Consider the following 16,545-nt stretch of genomic DNA (forward strand, 5'->3'; position numbering starts at 1 on the left):
CAAGGCATACAAAGCGATAGGCCAAGTGCTGGAAAATGGTATGAGAATAGTCATCTGGATGTTTCTGATTGGTGTGGACATGATAGGGCCTTTTTCTGTGTTATCGATCTCTATAGCTCTATGACAGGTTAAGGCTGAAGTAGCTGATGTCATAGCTACTTATAGTGGGTCAAAGAAATTTTCAATGTCAATAAATTGCAAAGTTCCAACCATCGTGCAACTGACCACAAGAAACATATAGTTGTCCCTCTGTTGCTTAACTGTTTCGATGTCCTCATCTGGAAGTCCCAGACAGGGTTTAACTCGTATAAAATAATTTTTGTACAGCTGCAACTCAATAAAACCAAATGCTCAAAAGATTTTAAAATACAAGGTCACAGGAAGGTGATTTTAAGAGGAACAAAGCAATCTGTTCTTTACCAGTTTTACATAATCGTAGAGAATTAGAGCAGAAATTTCACATGAGCCCAAGCAGATGTAATTGCCTTATAAAATAATAGCCTTTCTATCCACACCATCACAAGGTTTGTTAGTTAAACAATTTTGAAAAAAGGTAACGTGTTGTGCTCTATTCTCCTCTGTTTGCTAACGTTGCACTCGCACTGCTATAATCATCAACATTAGCAAGTAAAAGAAAAACAAAGACCTTTATTATTAAAATGAGGAATGCAAGGTTTAGAAAATGGAGTGCTTCTTCCAGATATGCAAATAGCCCAGGCCTACCCAGGGTTCAATGCAGAATAATGCTCACAGCTCACATATGGCCTCAAAGGTGAATATGCGAGGTACCCCAGCACTGACTCAAAGAAGAGGGTGGTTTGCGTGGAATGAACTTCCAGAGGAAGTGGTGCGTGCGGGTACAATTACAATGTTTAAAGGACATTTGGATAAGTACACGAATAGGAAAGGTTTGCAGGAATATGGGCCGGGAGCAGGTCCAGTTTAGTTTGGGATTATGTTCGGCATGAGTTGGTTGGACCGAAGAGTCTGTTTGCATGCTGATTCTATGACTCGATAAGAGCAGGACAGTTCCCCAGTGTCTTTGCCAATATTTAACCATCAATTAACATTGCTAAACAAAAAAGGCTCATCTTGTCATGATTACTCTCCTGGGATTTGTTGTGTACAAATACAACTGTTTTTCCTACTTTGCAACAATGACTGCACTTCAGAAATACTTCACTGGCTGAGGAAAGTCCTGAGGTTGTGCAAGTCATTAATTTGCCCACATCTTTCCTAATAGTGGGATGTCTGCGACCATGTTTAAACAAGGAACCCTTGTGTACACTGTGGCAGTCAGAGGTGATGTCCTAATAAAGTGTACCCTGGAATTTAACCTTAGGTTGGGACAATCAAAATGGCAAAAGTAGCCACAAGGAGGAATTCATTCCAGGCAATGAGTGCATGCAGGTTGTGGGGACCAAGGCATCTCCGTTTATTCATATCCTCTCCCCATCTAATGTCCACAATCAGAAAAGTGGTTGGGCAGTATTTAAGGTTGTTTTTCGAAGGGTGTGTGGGTGGATTGGTGGGGGGGTGGTGGTGGAGAATAGGCTAACTTGAGTCTTCCTTCGCTTGGCGAGAGCCAGAGTAGATGTTGGTTACCTCTCAGCTGCCTGAAGTGAGCAAGTGCAGCGACACCAGGGACTTATCGAAAAGCATTCCTTCTTTGACTGAAAGTGTCCCTGCTGATTTAACCTTTGCGATATGACACCCAGGGCTGTGCTGATTCAAACTTTCTTTCTTCCAGAAGTATTCCACATCTTTGAAGCTTTCCCACCAGCTTACTAAATAAACCAAATCTGTTACTGTTCACATTGCCTTATTTCAGCCTTTTCCCATTGAGAGTACAACTTCCATTTGATCCTTCCACAACTCTGCACTGATTTCGTTTCTGTTTCTCTCAATTGATTTCCCGTATTTGAAGTGGTCCTCAACATATGAACCTAGAACAGGCATTCACTTCATGAGAGTACAGATGATCCTTGTACTCTGAACACTGGATTTTGTTGTCAGTGTCTTTGGCAAGGTTCCAATGTGCTTTGTAATATGTTTAATAGTTACCGTGAACGTAACTGAAAGACTCTAACAGCAGAAGAAGTGGTCACGTAACTATAGCAAGCTAGCCAGTGCATTTCTCCTAATGTGTTTAAATAGAATCAGGGTGTTTGAAAAGGAGACCTCCTGTGTTTATACACAATCCCAGTGTATTTGAATAAGTCCATTACGTTCACATAAGATCCTGGTATGAAACTGATTTACCCCACCAGAGCAGACTTCATTGGGGGGAGGAAGAATTGAGGAAACGTAACCACATTGGGTTCCTGACTTTAAGAAAACTAACCCCAATTAAGCTGAGGCAGGAAAAGTCATTTAGATCTAAGTATAATTCCAACTTCTTTAGAGGTTTGATGTATTCGATGGTAGCCACCTTTCTGGTCTAATGAGAAGAGTCTTGTAGAGTAACTAAGACATAAGTATAGAAGGGGTGCCTCAGTGGTTAGCACTGCTGCCTCACAATGTCAGGGACCTGGGTTCAATCCCACCCTTGGGTGACTGTGTGGAGTTTGTATATTCTTCCTGTATCTGTGTTGGTTTCTGCTTGGTGTTCTGCTTTCCTCCCACAGTCCAAAGATGTGCAGGTTAGGTGGGTTGGCCATGCTAAATTGCCCATAGTGTCCAGAGATGTTCAGGCCAGGAGGGTTTACCATGGAAATGTAGGGTTGTGGGGGCTGGATGTGATGCTGTTCAGAGGGTCAGTGCAGATTTGATGGGTCAAATGACCACTTTCCACACTGTAGGGGTTGTATGTAGTGTATTGCAATTATTTAGAGGTTATAAAAATAGGCTCTACATTAGTACATAGATGGTTGGGAAGACTAGCTTTAGGTCTGCCTCACACCAGATTGCACTTTACTGTCTCAGAAAATCCTCATGACATCATCACAGTATTTAGCGCTTCTTCCACTCAATCGAGCATTAACCCTTTAAGACTCTTCTAATCTATAACACAGGAAGAAGAGTAGGCCATTCAATGATAATAACAGCTGATCTGTGGCCAAACTCCATATACCTGTCTTTGGCCTGTATCCCTCTGGTTTACAAAAATTAGCTAACTCAGATTTAAGATTTAAAATAGAGTGTGTGTGTCTGCATGTGTATGTGTGTCTGTGTGTATGTGTGTGTATGTGTGTGTTGTGTGTGTATATCTGTGTGTTGTGTGTGTATATCTGTGTGTTGTGTGTTTCTGTTTGTGTGTATTGTGTGTGTTTCTGTGTATGTGTGTGTTGTGTGTGTATGTGTGTGTATGACTATGTATATGTGTGTATGTCTGTGTGTTGTGTGTTTCTGTGTATGTGTGTATTGTGTGTGTGTTTCTGTGTATGTGTGTGTTGTGTGTGTTTCTCTGTTTGTGTGTCTGTGTGTGTATGTGTGTCTGTGTCTGTGTGTGTGTTTCTGTGTATGTGTGCCTGTGTGTGTGTCTGTCTGCCTGGTCTGCTGTTTTTATGGGAGATATACTCCTGGAGCATGGCAACCTATTGGAAAGGAGGTGAAGGCAGTTTGAAGGTTGGAGCCAATGAAAACTGTCATCACCCTCGATCTATCTCGGGTTCAAAGAAAGAGAAAGAACGTAGGTTTCTTGGCCGCCTTTCCCTCCTCAAGAAGTCCCAAAGTACGTTTGTTCACCACAATGTAGAATACGGATTCTCAAGTGGCTCTGCCAGTTCTTCGGATTGTTTCTAAAATAAGTCACATTGATTTCCTATTGTTTTGCATTCAGTGATCATTATGGGTATCATTGTCAATGTCACAGTTTCCAAGAAACGACTGTTGACAAGTGTGGGTTTAACAATTGGCAATCCCCAATCATCAAGGATCAAGTTCTCAGGTGGAACTTGGAGTATGTATATAAAAGAGATGAAGAGTTCTGTTTACAAATAGGCCACCACTTACTGGTGGACGAAGGACCTGGTGTTTCTGCGTTAGCTGTGCTTTTATCAGTAATGCTGTGAGGCAGGCTTCAGGGAATACTGATTAATTCCTTAATGAGTCAAAGCAATGCAAAACAAATCACTGACTCTGACATGTGTAATATCAGTGTGAATGTATTTGCTGTTGTAAAACATTTCATTTTGAATTTACACATAGCTTAATCGCCATGAAATAACTTGCCAGTCAGCCTGTGTAATGTGGTAGTGAGCCACCAGACTTTAATTAGCATTACAAAGCTAGACGTATAAATTTTGGGACACAGATACTGGGGTATGACCTGTATGATCTTCCTCTGGAGAGACAGTCTAGATGAAAATATATTTCAATGAAATTCTGATACCACATTTCCATGAACATTGATTTCTGGTTAAATAATGGCATGCTAAAAATATTAAACTATAGTTTCTATTCAGTCAATTTTGCCTTGGCATTGTGCCATTAACTTCTCAAATACTGTACTAGCACTGAGCATTGAAATGATTGGTTTAGCTGATGTGGTGTTTCAGGAAGTTTTCAGATGAAAGAAGCAGAATTCCCAAATCCTATCCCAAAATCGTGAAACTTCCTGAGCTTGGAAATTTAAATATTTTAATTGGGGAATAAGATTTAGCTGTCTTACAGGTGATACGGACTATTTTAAAGATGCAGGATACCAATACAGCACTGATTAGGTGCTGGGTTTATCTTAGTAACACAGGTGTGGTTAAGTTGGCAAATGGGTTTACTGAAGGCATGAGTTGCTTGTTATCATTTTGTCAACATATCACAATGAAGAACTCTGCCAATCAAGCCATTTTCTGTATCCAAAATCATATATCTGCTTTTTGAATTGACTTATCATGTTGCTACATGAAATACTGAGCTTGTCTTTCATTTAGGTGAATAATTTGATGGATGAGACTATTTATACTCCGTCTGTTCAAAAAGGTTCCATCATCTTTGATGAAATTATAGAGCAGAGAAAGAGGCTAATGGATCATCATGCCTGTGCAAGTTCTTTGTTTGATTGTGCAACTAATTCACCAAGAAGGGTGGCACGGTAGCTCAGTGGTTAGCACTGCTGCCTCACAGCGCCAGGGACCTGAGTTTGATTCCAGCCTCAGGCAACTGACTGTGTGGAGTTTGCAAATTCTCCCTGTGTCTGAATGGGTTTCCTCCAGGTGGTCCAGTTTCATCCCACAAGCCAAAGATGTGCAGGTCATGGGAAATTGGTCATGCTAAATTGCCCATAGTGTTAGGTGCATTAGTCATGGGTAAATATAGGGTAGGGGAATGGGTGGGTTACTCTTTGGAGGGTCGGTGTGGACTTGCTGGGCCGAAGGGCCTGTTTTCATACTGTAAGGAATCTAATCTAATCTAAGAATGTCCATAGACCTATGGATGCTTTACAACATAGGAGAAAGGCCCCTGAACACTCAATTTAGGAAACAAGGCTGCAGCCGGTTACACAGCTAGTCCCCAGAATCTGATTTAGAGTTGCTGGTTGAAGGATAAATACTGGTCAGAACATCAGGCAAAGCTCCCCTAGGTACAGATGTAGTGTTAGAGATTGACAATCATTTTTAAAGTCATGTTAATCCAATTTCTGAGAACTCAGTTGGGAAATACTTTTGTGAGACACTCTTGTGTCTCAGTCACTACCGAATATGTGGACTGGAAACATCACTTGACTCATTGCATTGTAGCAGCCTTTACATAAACTAAACTTCAGGCAGGTTAGGACACTCAATATGATAGAATCTATTCAGTTAGACTTTGGTTCAGATACATTTTGCACACTGACTGGCTCTTATTGCATTGTGTCCTAGGACAATACAATTTTCTGGAGTTCTTTTTTGTTAACATCACATACCATTCACCAGAGCAATGTATCCCACACTGAAGCCTTGCAGACAAAATCCCTGTGTAGATTATGATGAACTAACCCCCCATTTGGCACAACACAGATTTTTCTGTTTTTTTAATATAAACTTAATTGCCTGTACATCTGTTAAAATATTTGTTTTATTAATTAATTTCAGTAACAGTTAGCAATATTGCCAAATACTTTTGCAGTAGCAGATTCTGGTCAGACATTAATATAATATGCTTTCTGCAGCTAGCGAATATACAATAACAGCGCAATCAAACTTTTGTTGCTAGATAATCATACCAAAAAGGAGAAAATTTGATTAGCAGCTCATGTACACTAACCGGATCAGCAACAAGAACCCAATCACATCTAATGAAGCAAAGATCAATTTATATCTACAAAGTAAAAAGCAAAAATCACGCAGAATTTCAATATTTTATGAACAACACACAAGTTCCTGAGTCCCCATTAGCAAGGTTTCTTCTGTGCATTACATGTAAGTAAACATGTTATGTATTTTTTAAAAAATCTATGGAGAGAGGAATTCTGCCTCCCTATGATTTCTCCTGATTAGATATAATTTTACATTTGTTAAGGCACAAGTACAGGCCCTTCAGCCCACCAAGATATTGCAATGGACTGAACTGTCAGGACCTTGGCACCCAAATAATATATAATATTGGGATGAAGAAAGCAGAGTCCAGTTACATCAGTGTAAATGGTGAGGTTATGTTTTATCTCCATATCTTTTCAGTCTTGGAAATAACGCAACGGTTATGAGGCATCCATCAGAGAATTTCAATACGTGGACTAAATCTAAACAATCCGAGATAAGTGGTTAACACAGAATTATGGCAGATCGACAAAGACGTCTAGATACAATTGTATAAACAAGAATAGCTTTGGTTATCAGTAAACTGAAACATAACAGAATGCATGGTAGTATCAAACAATTACACCTAGATGCGGAATAATAGTGGAATCATAAGAAATAAAGCAAGGAGAATCATTTTCCTACCTGGGAAGCCTAATAACATCTGGTTGGAAAAAAATTATCAAAACATCAGGAAGACATAAGACTTACAAAACAAACCACAAAAATATCAGCCATCTTTAGAAATATCAGCAGCTTTATAGAAAACAGAATAAGATTCTCAAAATGCTCCATTGTGTCAATGTATATGGAATATAAGCAAAATGATGGAAGATAAATTAAAGACAACAGAAGTTTGCTTTCTGAGACATATGATGAGGTTTAGTTGACCACACATACTTACGTGGATGTTTTGAGGAACACAGCCACAAAAGAAGAATTTAACAAATGATCACCAAGACTTAATTACAATTCTTTGGGCAGGTACTTGGGAAAGGAAAAATCAGGACATTTGGTTGTGACATAAACTTGAAGATAGCAGAGTAAAATGAAGACAAAGGAAGAAATACACAACAATGGACTGAACTGTCAGGACCTTGGCACCCAAATAATATATAATATTGGGATGAAGAAAGCAGAGTCCAGTTACATCAGTGTATATGGTGAGCAACAGTTTATAAGAAGCAAAACAGGCTTGAGATTTAAGAACAATGTCAACATGTCAGTGATTATCAAGAATTGCAAAAGCTGAAGAGCCATGGTCACACATGCTGTAAAACAGAGAACCTGAAGGTGATCATGCAGAAAGATGGATCAGTGAGGAATATTATTACTTTACTGGGTTTTAAAGATTTTGAACATTTCATATGATAAATCATTCTGTTTCTTTCTGGTTTTAAGTATGATTCACGCTTTGGACTTTTCTTTCAACGTTGTAACTTATTAATTCAGTTTGTTTCTTAGTTTGACAAAAGTTTGCAGTTCCACAAAGTTCCTGTTTGCAAAATATTTTCCATGTTTGAAGTATCAAAATTATATCACAGATTAACAGCAATGGATTAGAAATTCAGTTTCTGTTTACCAACACTCTGGCTGCATTAGGCATTTTCAATGTTGTCAACATTTTGTTCCCAAAGATGCTCTTAACCTCTGTATCCTTTCAGTAACTGGTTCGCTATGACTAGTCTCTGGATTTCGCTGGTTCCTTCATAGATCTCAGTTATGCGGGCATCACGATAGTGTCTCTCAGCTGCCATTTCCGTAACATAACCCATACCTCCCAGAATCTGCATGGCCTAAACATACAAGGAAACAGACATTAGGATCATATAAACAACTGACAACACAGTAAACAGGAACTGGTTAGCCTTGTGATAAAGCATAAACATGCATTTTGTGAAGTTGTGCAGCTTTGTCACAGGTTGATCACCACAGAATAAATGCCAGATTGAGGCTGTTGTCTCACAATAGGAACCATACAGTTTAGGAGAGGGTGATGGACAATGTAGTGGCATCCTTCAGGATCACCTAGATCAGAGAGATTACACAGAGGTTCCACCTACAAAAAGATCTCATCGCAATGGGTTTCAATGGCTTTTGATTGCTGGCTTTTCCTACCCAACTGAATCTATGGAAATGCTTGATGGGTTCCAGGATGTTCCATTCTACCTAAGCTGTGGGTAGTTTGGCTATTAGTGGGAGGCAGGAGTGGGTAAGGAGGTTGTTTGGATTGACTAAGTTGTTAAGGAGGGTTCCTTTCTACATACTGATCATGGGGATATTTAATTTTGCCACTGCCAAAGGTGAGGAATATCTAATGCATTGCCAAGGATTGTTCATCCTGTTGTGCTATGTATGTTGCTTCCTGTACTACTGGCATATGGGTAGCTGAGAGCATAAGCCTAGAATATACACATTCAGTGTCATCCCGGAGAGGGGAAATCATCTGCTAGACTTACATAGCACAGAAAGAGGCCATTCAGCCCATCACATCCATGTCAGTCAACAAAGATCTGAGTACTCCACTAATCCCATTTTCCATAGCCATAACTTTGGAGGCTGTGGCAAAGCAACTGAATATTAAACACTACTTAAATATTACAATACTTCTGTGCAGCTGGTAGTGGGAGGCCATAACTTCCCCATCTCTGTTCTCAGATGCTGCCAGCTAGGGTCATAGCGCACCATGTCCAGTAACCTAACCGGAATATTATCGTCACTTGGCTCTCAGGGAAATCTAAGAAATTGACTAAGTTCCTCCAGATCCACACAGTTATACCAGTCTCATTTTCTGTGTGATCCAATTCTGAGCAATTATGACCTCTAAGCTAATCAGCACTGAAGCCTGTCACTGAGACTGTAAAACTCCAGTGAAGGTGGTGGTATGGAGGGGGGGAGCGGGGAAGACAATATCTGCGATTAGGTGGAATTCAGGAGAGGTTAGCTGACAAAAGGATTGATGCTGTAAAGCCAAAACAGTTGTAGTAGAACAACTAAAGGAAGAAAAGATGAATCTAGAGGAAGTTTCAAACAATAGAATCACAAAGAACTGCCAACTACAAGAATCCAAGGACAAGACAGTCAGCATGAGGGCATGTTTGATTAGATTAGATTAGATTCCCTACAGCGTGGAAACAGGCCCTTCAGCCCAACTAGTCCACACCGACCCTCCGAATAGTAACCCATCCAGTCCCATTTCCCTCTGACTAATGCACCTAAAACTATGGGCAATTTAGCACGGCCAATTCACCTGACCTGCACATCTTTTTGGACTGTGGGAGGAAACCGTAGCACCTGGAGCAAACCCACGCAGACACCGGGAGAATGTGCAAACTCCACACAGACAGTCACCCCAGGCTGGAATCAAACCTGGGACCCTGGAGCTGTGAAGCAGCAATGCTAACCACTGATGAAATAATATTGCAGATCACACTCTATAGAGAATACCCTGTGCATACAGTCTCCAAAACAATCTCCCACAGAGTCTGTCAGTTGGAGACCGTTGGAGAAGATAGTTAAAGGCTTAGAGAATCACCCAATGACCTGGATAGCAGATTCTGTTTTTCAAAAGAAAATCATGCACTGTCTTTTCCGCCATATCACTAATTTGATACAGAAGAGAAATTCAATTAACCATAGATAGATTACAGGCCCTTTCTACAAAGACATCATCAAACCCGACTTATTCCTTAATAGGGGTCCTATTATTTCCTTCCACCAGAAGACAAATTTCATTTCACCACCTGTGTTATTCCCTCCAAATTAAATAATTCCCTCCAGAGCCTAGTCATAACTGTGAAATCTTGGACATAAGCTCACACATCCCTAATGTAATCCACAGCAGATCTCTGCAGAGACATCTTTATCCCTTGCTCCATATTTGTTTCTAGTTCTAAAGAAATTACAGAAAGCCCGGAGGTGTCTTGGGAAACAAAGTGACACTACTATATGACAATGAAGACAAGTAACACCAAAATTGTGAAATGTTATTGAGATTTGCAATGACTTTGTAACGTAAACCAGCACAATAACCCCCTCCTCTCTCTTGCCCCATTCTGCCCAGTTTTGAAAGTGGGAGATGTTAGTAATTCTACATGAGGAATCCAGAACCTAGAGATGGTCTGGTATGAGCTACAAGGAGACAGCAGAATAATAGTATCAAATCTAGTTAAAGTTCTTGTCAATGTGTGGCCACACAATGCAAACACTTCTTCTTCTATCCCACCTTGCTGCAGTAAATAATTAACTGGTGTCAAAATATTTCAAACCAAATTATGTGCTGTACTATGATCAGAGCTCTGTGTTCTGTTGATTAGTGGGTCGAGAATTTTAAAATATCAATATCAAATTTCTCTCTCATACCATTAAATCTGTCCAGGTCTTAATTCGAATGAAAAAGCAGTATTGAAATAAGGTAGAAGCTCAAAATTGATTACTAATGACATTTTATGTAAGTCCGCATAAACCCATCATATCACTGCCATACTTCATTATCATGACCCAGTATAAAGTACGCTGTGCTGTATATTTGAACAGCAAATATTTGCCAAGATTTGTAAATGATCTAAACTCTTTATTACAGAATGTCCAAATCACATAAACAGGCCATTTGGTCGAACAGGTCGATGCTAAGAATTTGTGCTCCACATAGCCTTCTGTTTTTTTCTCCACCCTTGCACTTATCCAGCTTTCTTATTCACATTTATACTAGCTGCCTCAACCACTGGTAGTTGTGATGAGATTGGCACTCGAGCCACCCTCTGGATAGATATTTCTCCTGAATTTCCAATTAGATTTATTAGTGCTCATCTAGTAATTCTACATGAGGAACCAGAACTTAGAGATGGTCTGGTATGAGCTACAAGGAGACAGCAGAATAATAGTATCAAATCTAGTTGAAGTTCTTGTCAATGTGTGGCCACACAATGCAAACACTTCTTGCTGCAGTAAATAATTAAATGGTGTCAAAATTTTATGGTCTCTAGTTCTTGTCTCCCTCTGTAAGTAAGAACACCTTGCCTACATTTACTCTTTCAAACATTTTCAGAAACCTAAAGGCTTTTAACAGATCACCCAACAAATGTCTCTTTTCTGCAGAAAAGGGACCAACCTGTTCACACTTTCCAAACAGGTGTTTATCCTCAGTTCTGATATCAATTCTAGTAAATCTTGTTTGCACATTCTCACCATTATAACATTTCTTCATAATGTAGAGACCAGAAAAGCTCTCAGAATTCTAACTATTGTCTAATCAATGTTCTATAAAAATTACATACAACGTCCAAGCTTTTCAATTCTATGTCTCTGAAAATGAATCCCAGCACTTTGTTTTCTGTTTTTATGGCCTTTTAACATACGTTGCTACATTTATGAGGGATAGCGGATCTCTAGGGATATCCAGGGATAGAGGAGCGAATCCTCTGCTCCTCTTTACTCCATTTCAATACTTAATTTCAAGAAGCATGTTGCCTCTTGTTCCAGCTACTGAAATGCACTAAGTAATATTTATTATAGCAAAAATTAATTGCCACATATGTATCTGTGCTATAAGTTTATTCACGTCGTGTTGCATTTTGCCACAGTGCTCCCTCATATTAATTACAATCCCAAATTTGGGGTCATCTGCAAATTTTGGATTTGCACTTCCAATTTTTGAGTTCAAATCATTTATCTAGTGAGCAAGTACTCCCCGCATTGACCTCTGTTTGAATAACTACCTCTAACCAATAGCTTCTATGAACTCAAAAGAGGAGTAGCCTATTTAACTCCTTCATACCTGTTCTGGCATTTGGTGGGATTATGGCTGATCTGATTCTGGCCTCAACTATATATCCCTGCCCACCTCAATATCCTCTGACTCCATTGTTAGTCAAAGATCTATCTACCTCTGCCTTAAAAATATTCAATGACCTCATCTTCACCATTCCTCACCTTCTCCACTCTGGGGAAGAAAGCTCCCCAGACTCACAGCCCTCTAAGAAAATAAAATTCATCTCATCTGTGTCGTAAATGGGAAACCCATGGGAAGACCACATACTTTTAAACAATGCCCCATTGTTCAATCTCCCCTCAGCGTTTTAGGATAAGATCATCTCTCATTCTCCTAAATTCCAATGGATACAGGCCCATTCTGTGCAATCATGTCTCATTAGTTAAATCTCTCATCCCAGAAATCAGCCAAGTGAACATTCTCCGAACGGTTTCCAAGATAATTTTCTAATTGAGACTGAGAATGTACTCCAGCCTCTGGATATGGTCCCGCCCATACCCTGGACACCTGTAACAAAACTTTCCTATTTTATATTCCATTCTTTTTGCAGAAAACACTTAGTTTTATTTTCTAATCACTTGCTGTTCCTGGTTACAAATATTTTATGGGGAGGCAATGGCATCATGATATTTTCACTGAACTAGCAACTCAGTGACACAGAAACAGTGCTTGAATCCCACCACAGCAAATGTGGAATTTGAATTTTTTTAAAAATCTGGATTTAAAACCTAAGGATGATCATAACACCATGTTGATCTGTCCCTTAGTGAAGGAAATCTACCATCTTTACCTGGTCTGGCCTACATATGACTTCAGATCCTCAGTAATAAGGTTGGACCAGCTGTTCTTGACCCTGGCACCAGGAAAGATAATGAGGAGAAAGTGAGGTCTGCAGATGCTGGAGATCAGAGCTGAAAATGTGTTGCTGGAAAAGCGCAGCAGGTCAGGCAGCATCCAGGGAACAGGAGAATCGACGTTTCGGGCATAAGCCCTTCTTCAGGAATCTGAAGAAGGGCTTATGCCCGAAACGTCGATTCTCCTGTTCCCTGGATGCTGCCTGACCTGCTGCGCTTTTCCAGCAACACATCTTCAGCCCAGGAAAGATAATGGCAACCTCAACCTTATTGACCCTGCAAAATCCATCTTACCAACATCTGGGGGGTAGTGTAAAAATTGGGAGAGTTGTATCACAGACAAATAATAAACTAGTCAAGCAACAGCCTGACACGGTGATACTGACAGAATCATACTATACAGACCATGTCCCAGACAATACCCTTGCCATCTCTGGGTACGTCCTGTTCCACTGGCAGAGCAGACCCAACAGAGATGGTGGCAAAGTGGGCACAGTCAAGAAAGATTTGCCCTGGAAATCATCAACATTGACTCCAGCATCCATGAGGTTTCATGGCATCAGGTCAATCACGGGCAAGGAAACCTCCTGCTGATCACCACATACCAGACCCTGATTACTCCTCCATGTTGAACACCACTTGGAGGAAATACTGAGGGTGGCAACAGCACAGAATATACTCTCTGTGTCATTCACCAAGACTGAACGTCATCAATGAATGCCTTCAATGTCATTCACCAAGAGTGGCTCGACAGCAGTGTTGCTAATTGGATGACCTTTTGGAAATGCAAATACATTAAGTCTACTGAATTCCCCTTATCAATTTTTACAGTTGGTTCTCAAGTAATTCAATTTGTTTACGAAAGCAGAAATTGATGGAAAAATTCAGTAAGTCTGGAATCATCAATGGAGAGAAAGCAGGGCTAATGTTTCAGGACCAATGACTCTTCTTCAGAACTGATGGTAGCTAGAAAAAATATTGATTCATATGCTGAAGATGGAGTGGGAGAGCAGGAGGAGTAAATGACAGGTGGAGATGGAGCCCAGAGAGAGAGAGAACAGCAGTTGGACAGACAAAGGAATGGGTAAAGATCAGCCTGGGCAAACTAATAGCTATCAATGGGGACCATTAGTGGCTGACAATGGGTTGGTTGTGGTAGCAGCCCACGTGATGACAAAGCCTGGTGTATGGGGTTCGGGGTAAGGACATGGAAAAAGGTGTTCAGGGCCTAAAATTATTGAATTCGATATTGAGTCCTGAAGGCTGCATGGTCCCCAAGCAGAAAATGAGATGCCTTTCTTCCTGTTGGCCTGGATTTCGCTGGAGCACTGTAGCAGGCTGAGACAGAGATGTTGGCCAGGGAACATGGTGATGTGTTGAAGTGGCAGGAAACAGGAAGCTCAAGGTCATTTATATGGACAGAACGTAAGTGTTCTGCAAAGCGGTCATCCAGACTGCATTTCATCTCCCCAATGTAGTGCAGACCACATTGTGAGCAGCGAATACAATAGACTAAATTGAATTAAGTACAGGAAAATTGCTGCTTCACTTGGAAGGTATGTTAAGGCTTTCGATACTGAGAACAGACGAAGTAAACATGCAGGTGTTACATCTTTGGCAATTGCATGGGAAGGTGCTATGGGGGTGGGCAGGTGTTAGGAGTGGAGAAGGAGTGGATCATGGTGTCTCAGAGGGAACAGCCCCTACAGAAGGCTGGCAAGGGAGGTCTGGTGGTGGCATCCTGGTGGAGGTGGTGAAAATGGTGGCTTGTGATCATTTGAATGTGGATGCTAGTGGGGTGGTAAGTGAGGACCTGGGGCCCTATCACTGTTATTGTGATAATGGGAATTAGTTTGCATTCAGAGAGTTTTATGAGCAGACAGAGTAAACATTGAGGAGCATTAGCTTGCTTTCAGTTTAAGAGGATCAGAATTTTTTTTCTGCTAAGACGGCAAAACCCAGAGCCCAAAAAGCTTTTCTGTTCAGTCTACAGAAATTCTGGTTGAAATTAAATGTATGAAACAGTTTCTCTGAGAGTAAGAAGTTACAGCAAGAAAGTTAGGAAATCGGTTACCTTAGCATAAGGATTTTTAGTTGAAAGCTCTAGACCAGAAATGTTTGGGTTAGATCCTGAAAATTATTATTTGAAGCTGAGAAAGTCTAAGCTCAGTTGTGTGACTAATCAAGGAAGAGACTACCAATTGCTCAAGATCAGGAATTGAAAGAAACAGTTATATCAAACTTATTGATGTGATAGTGACAAGAACTAATTCTCTCTGGTGTAAAGTGATGGTGTTGAGATAGATGGGATTGTGTATTTACTGTGTGTTTTGAAATCTTTCAAATTGTGTTATATGTAAATAGCCTGGTTTATCCTATTTTCTTTCCATTTCATTTGCTCAATAAATTTCTGTTTCGTTGTTAAAACCAAACGTTTTGTTTCAAAGAAAGACCACCTTCTCAAGGAAACATAAAACAAAATATGATTCATTGAGTCAGATTTCAGTTTGGGATGTGACTTTTCCTCTTTAATCAAACTGGATGCAATCCATCCAGAAAAGAGGGCGTGCAAATTCTAAATTCAATGAGTTTATGAATTATCAACCCCCACACCCACCTTAAATATACTCATATACAGCACAGGAGAGACAACACAGATTATGCATTGAAGCCCTCAAAAACAAAGCCTTTTACCTCAAAGGTGAGAATGCCACAAACTGAGCGCAGCTGATACTGCAGCATTATAATTAAACAGGAACCTGAAAGTTGTTGGAGTCACAATGGTAGGTTCACAGTCAGATTTTTCCACACGTTTTCAATTAAATATCTTCCTGTACTCCATTTTACAAAAATTTGCACAAATGTGACAAAGGACTTATTACTCAAGGTTTTCATTCATTTCAATATTTCTAACTATGGAGAAAATAAATATTGGTTTATGGAAGATAAGAAATTAGTTTTGAATGAGAAAGGAATAATGTCAAAATACAACTAGGACAAGTTGCACCATGTGATACTAGTATCCAAATGTGTTGATTATCTTACTTCAAACAGGCAGTAACCACTGTTCAAATAGCATAGGCTTTCCATATAAAATGCCTTGAAGAACTTTTAAGGTGGCTCAGTGACTCAGCAGTTAACACAGCCGCCTCACAACACCAGGGACCTGGATTCAATTCCACTCTTAGGTGACTGTCTGTGTGGAGTTTGAACATTGTCCCCATGTCTGCATGGGTTTCCTCCATGTGCACCAGTTTCCTCTCACAGTCCAAAGATGTACAAGTTAAGTGGATTTGCCATGGGAAATGCAATGTTACAGGGACAGGGTAGGGGTTGGGTCTGGGTAGGATGCTCTTTGGAGGGTCAGTGTGGATTTGATGGGCCGAATGACTTACTTCCACACTGTAGGGATTTTATGATGATTCTATGAATCGAACACTTACATTTGCTTAGTTTATGAGCAAAGCTATAGTTTCAAAGCTTGTAATTATTTAGATATACCTAACTGAAAAGGAAAACTGCCAAGACAGGAAATTGTAACTCCTGCCAGGGCACTGGAACAGGAAGTCAGGTGTCACTGATGTTAGTGTGTGCCCGAAACAATAAGTCAGCACCCACTATGCCATTGTTATGCACCTGATATCTATCTAGCCCATTTGCCTGCCCTGCTTGGCTACTTGCTGCTCTGTTCGCTGCCTCTATC

The 16,545-nt window shown here is 40.3% G+C and overlaps 1 protein-coding gene across 3 annotated transcripts in view; it reads right to left on the bottom strand.

Annotated features, from left to right (window-relative positions):
- Positions 1 to 5,918: 5,918 nt before the first annotated feature.
- Positions 5,919 to 16,545, bottom strand: part of acads (acyl-CoA dehydrogenase short chain) — a 210,794-nt gene continuing 200,167 nt past the window's right edge. For 2 of the 3 annotated variants that reach the window (XM_043715934.1, XM_043715936.1), the window contains exon 10: positions 5,920 to 8,014. In XM_043715934.1, the coding sequence (XP_043571869.1) occupies positions 7,862 to 8,014 (153 nt within the window). In that variant the 3' untranslated portion in view covers positions 5,920 to 7,861. Of the gene's footprint in view, positions 8,015 to 16,545 lie in introns of all 3 variants that reach the window. The other variant, XM_043715933.1, reaches the window with a different exon arrangement.

This window comes from Chiloscyllium plagiosum, chromosome 25 (genome assembly GCF_004010195.1).
Source record: "Chiloscyllium plagiosum isolate BGI_BamShark_2017 chromosome 25, ASM401019v2, whole genome shotgun sequence".
NCBI lineage: Eukaryota > Metazoa > Chordata > Chondrichthyes > Orectolobiformes > Hemiscylliidae > Chiloscyllium > Chiloscyllium plagiosum.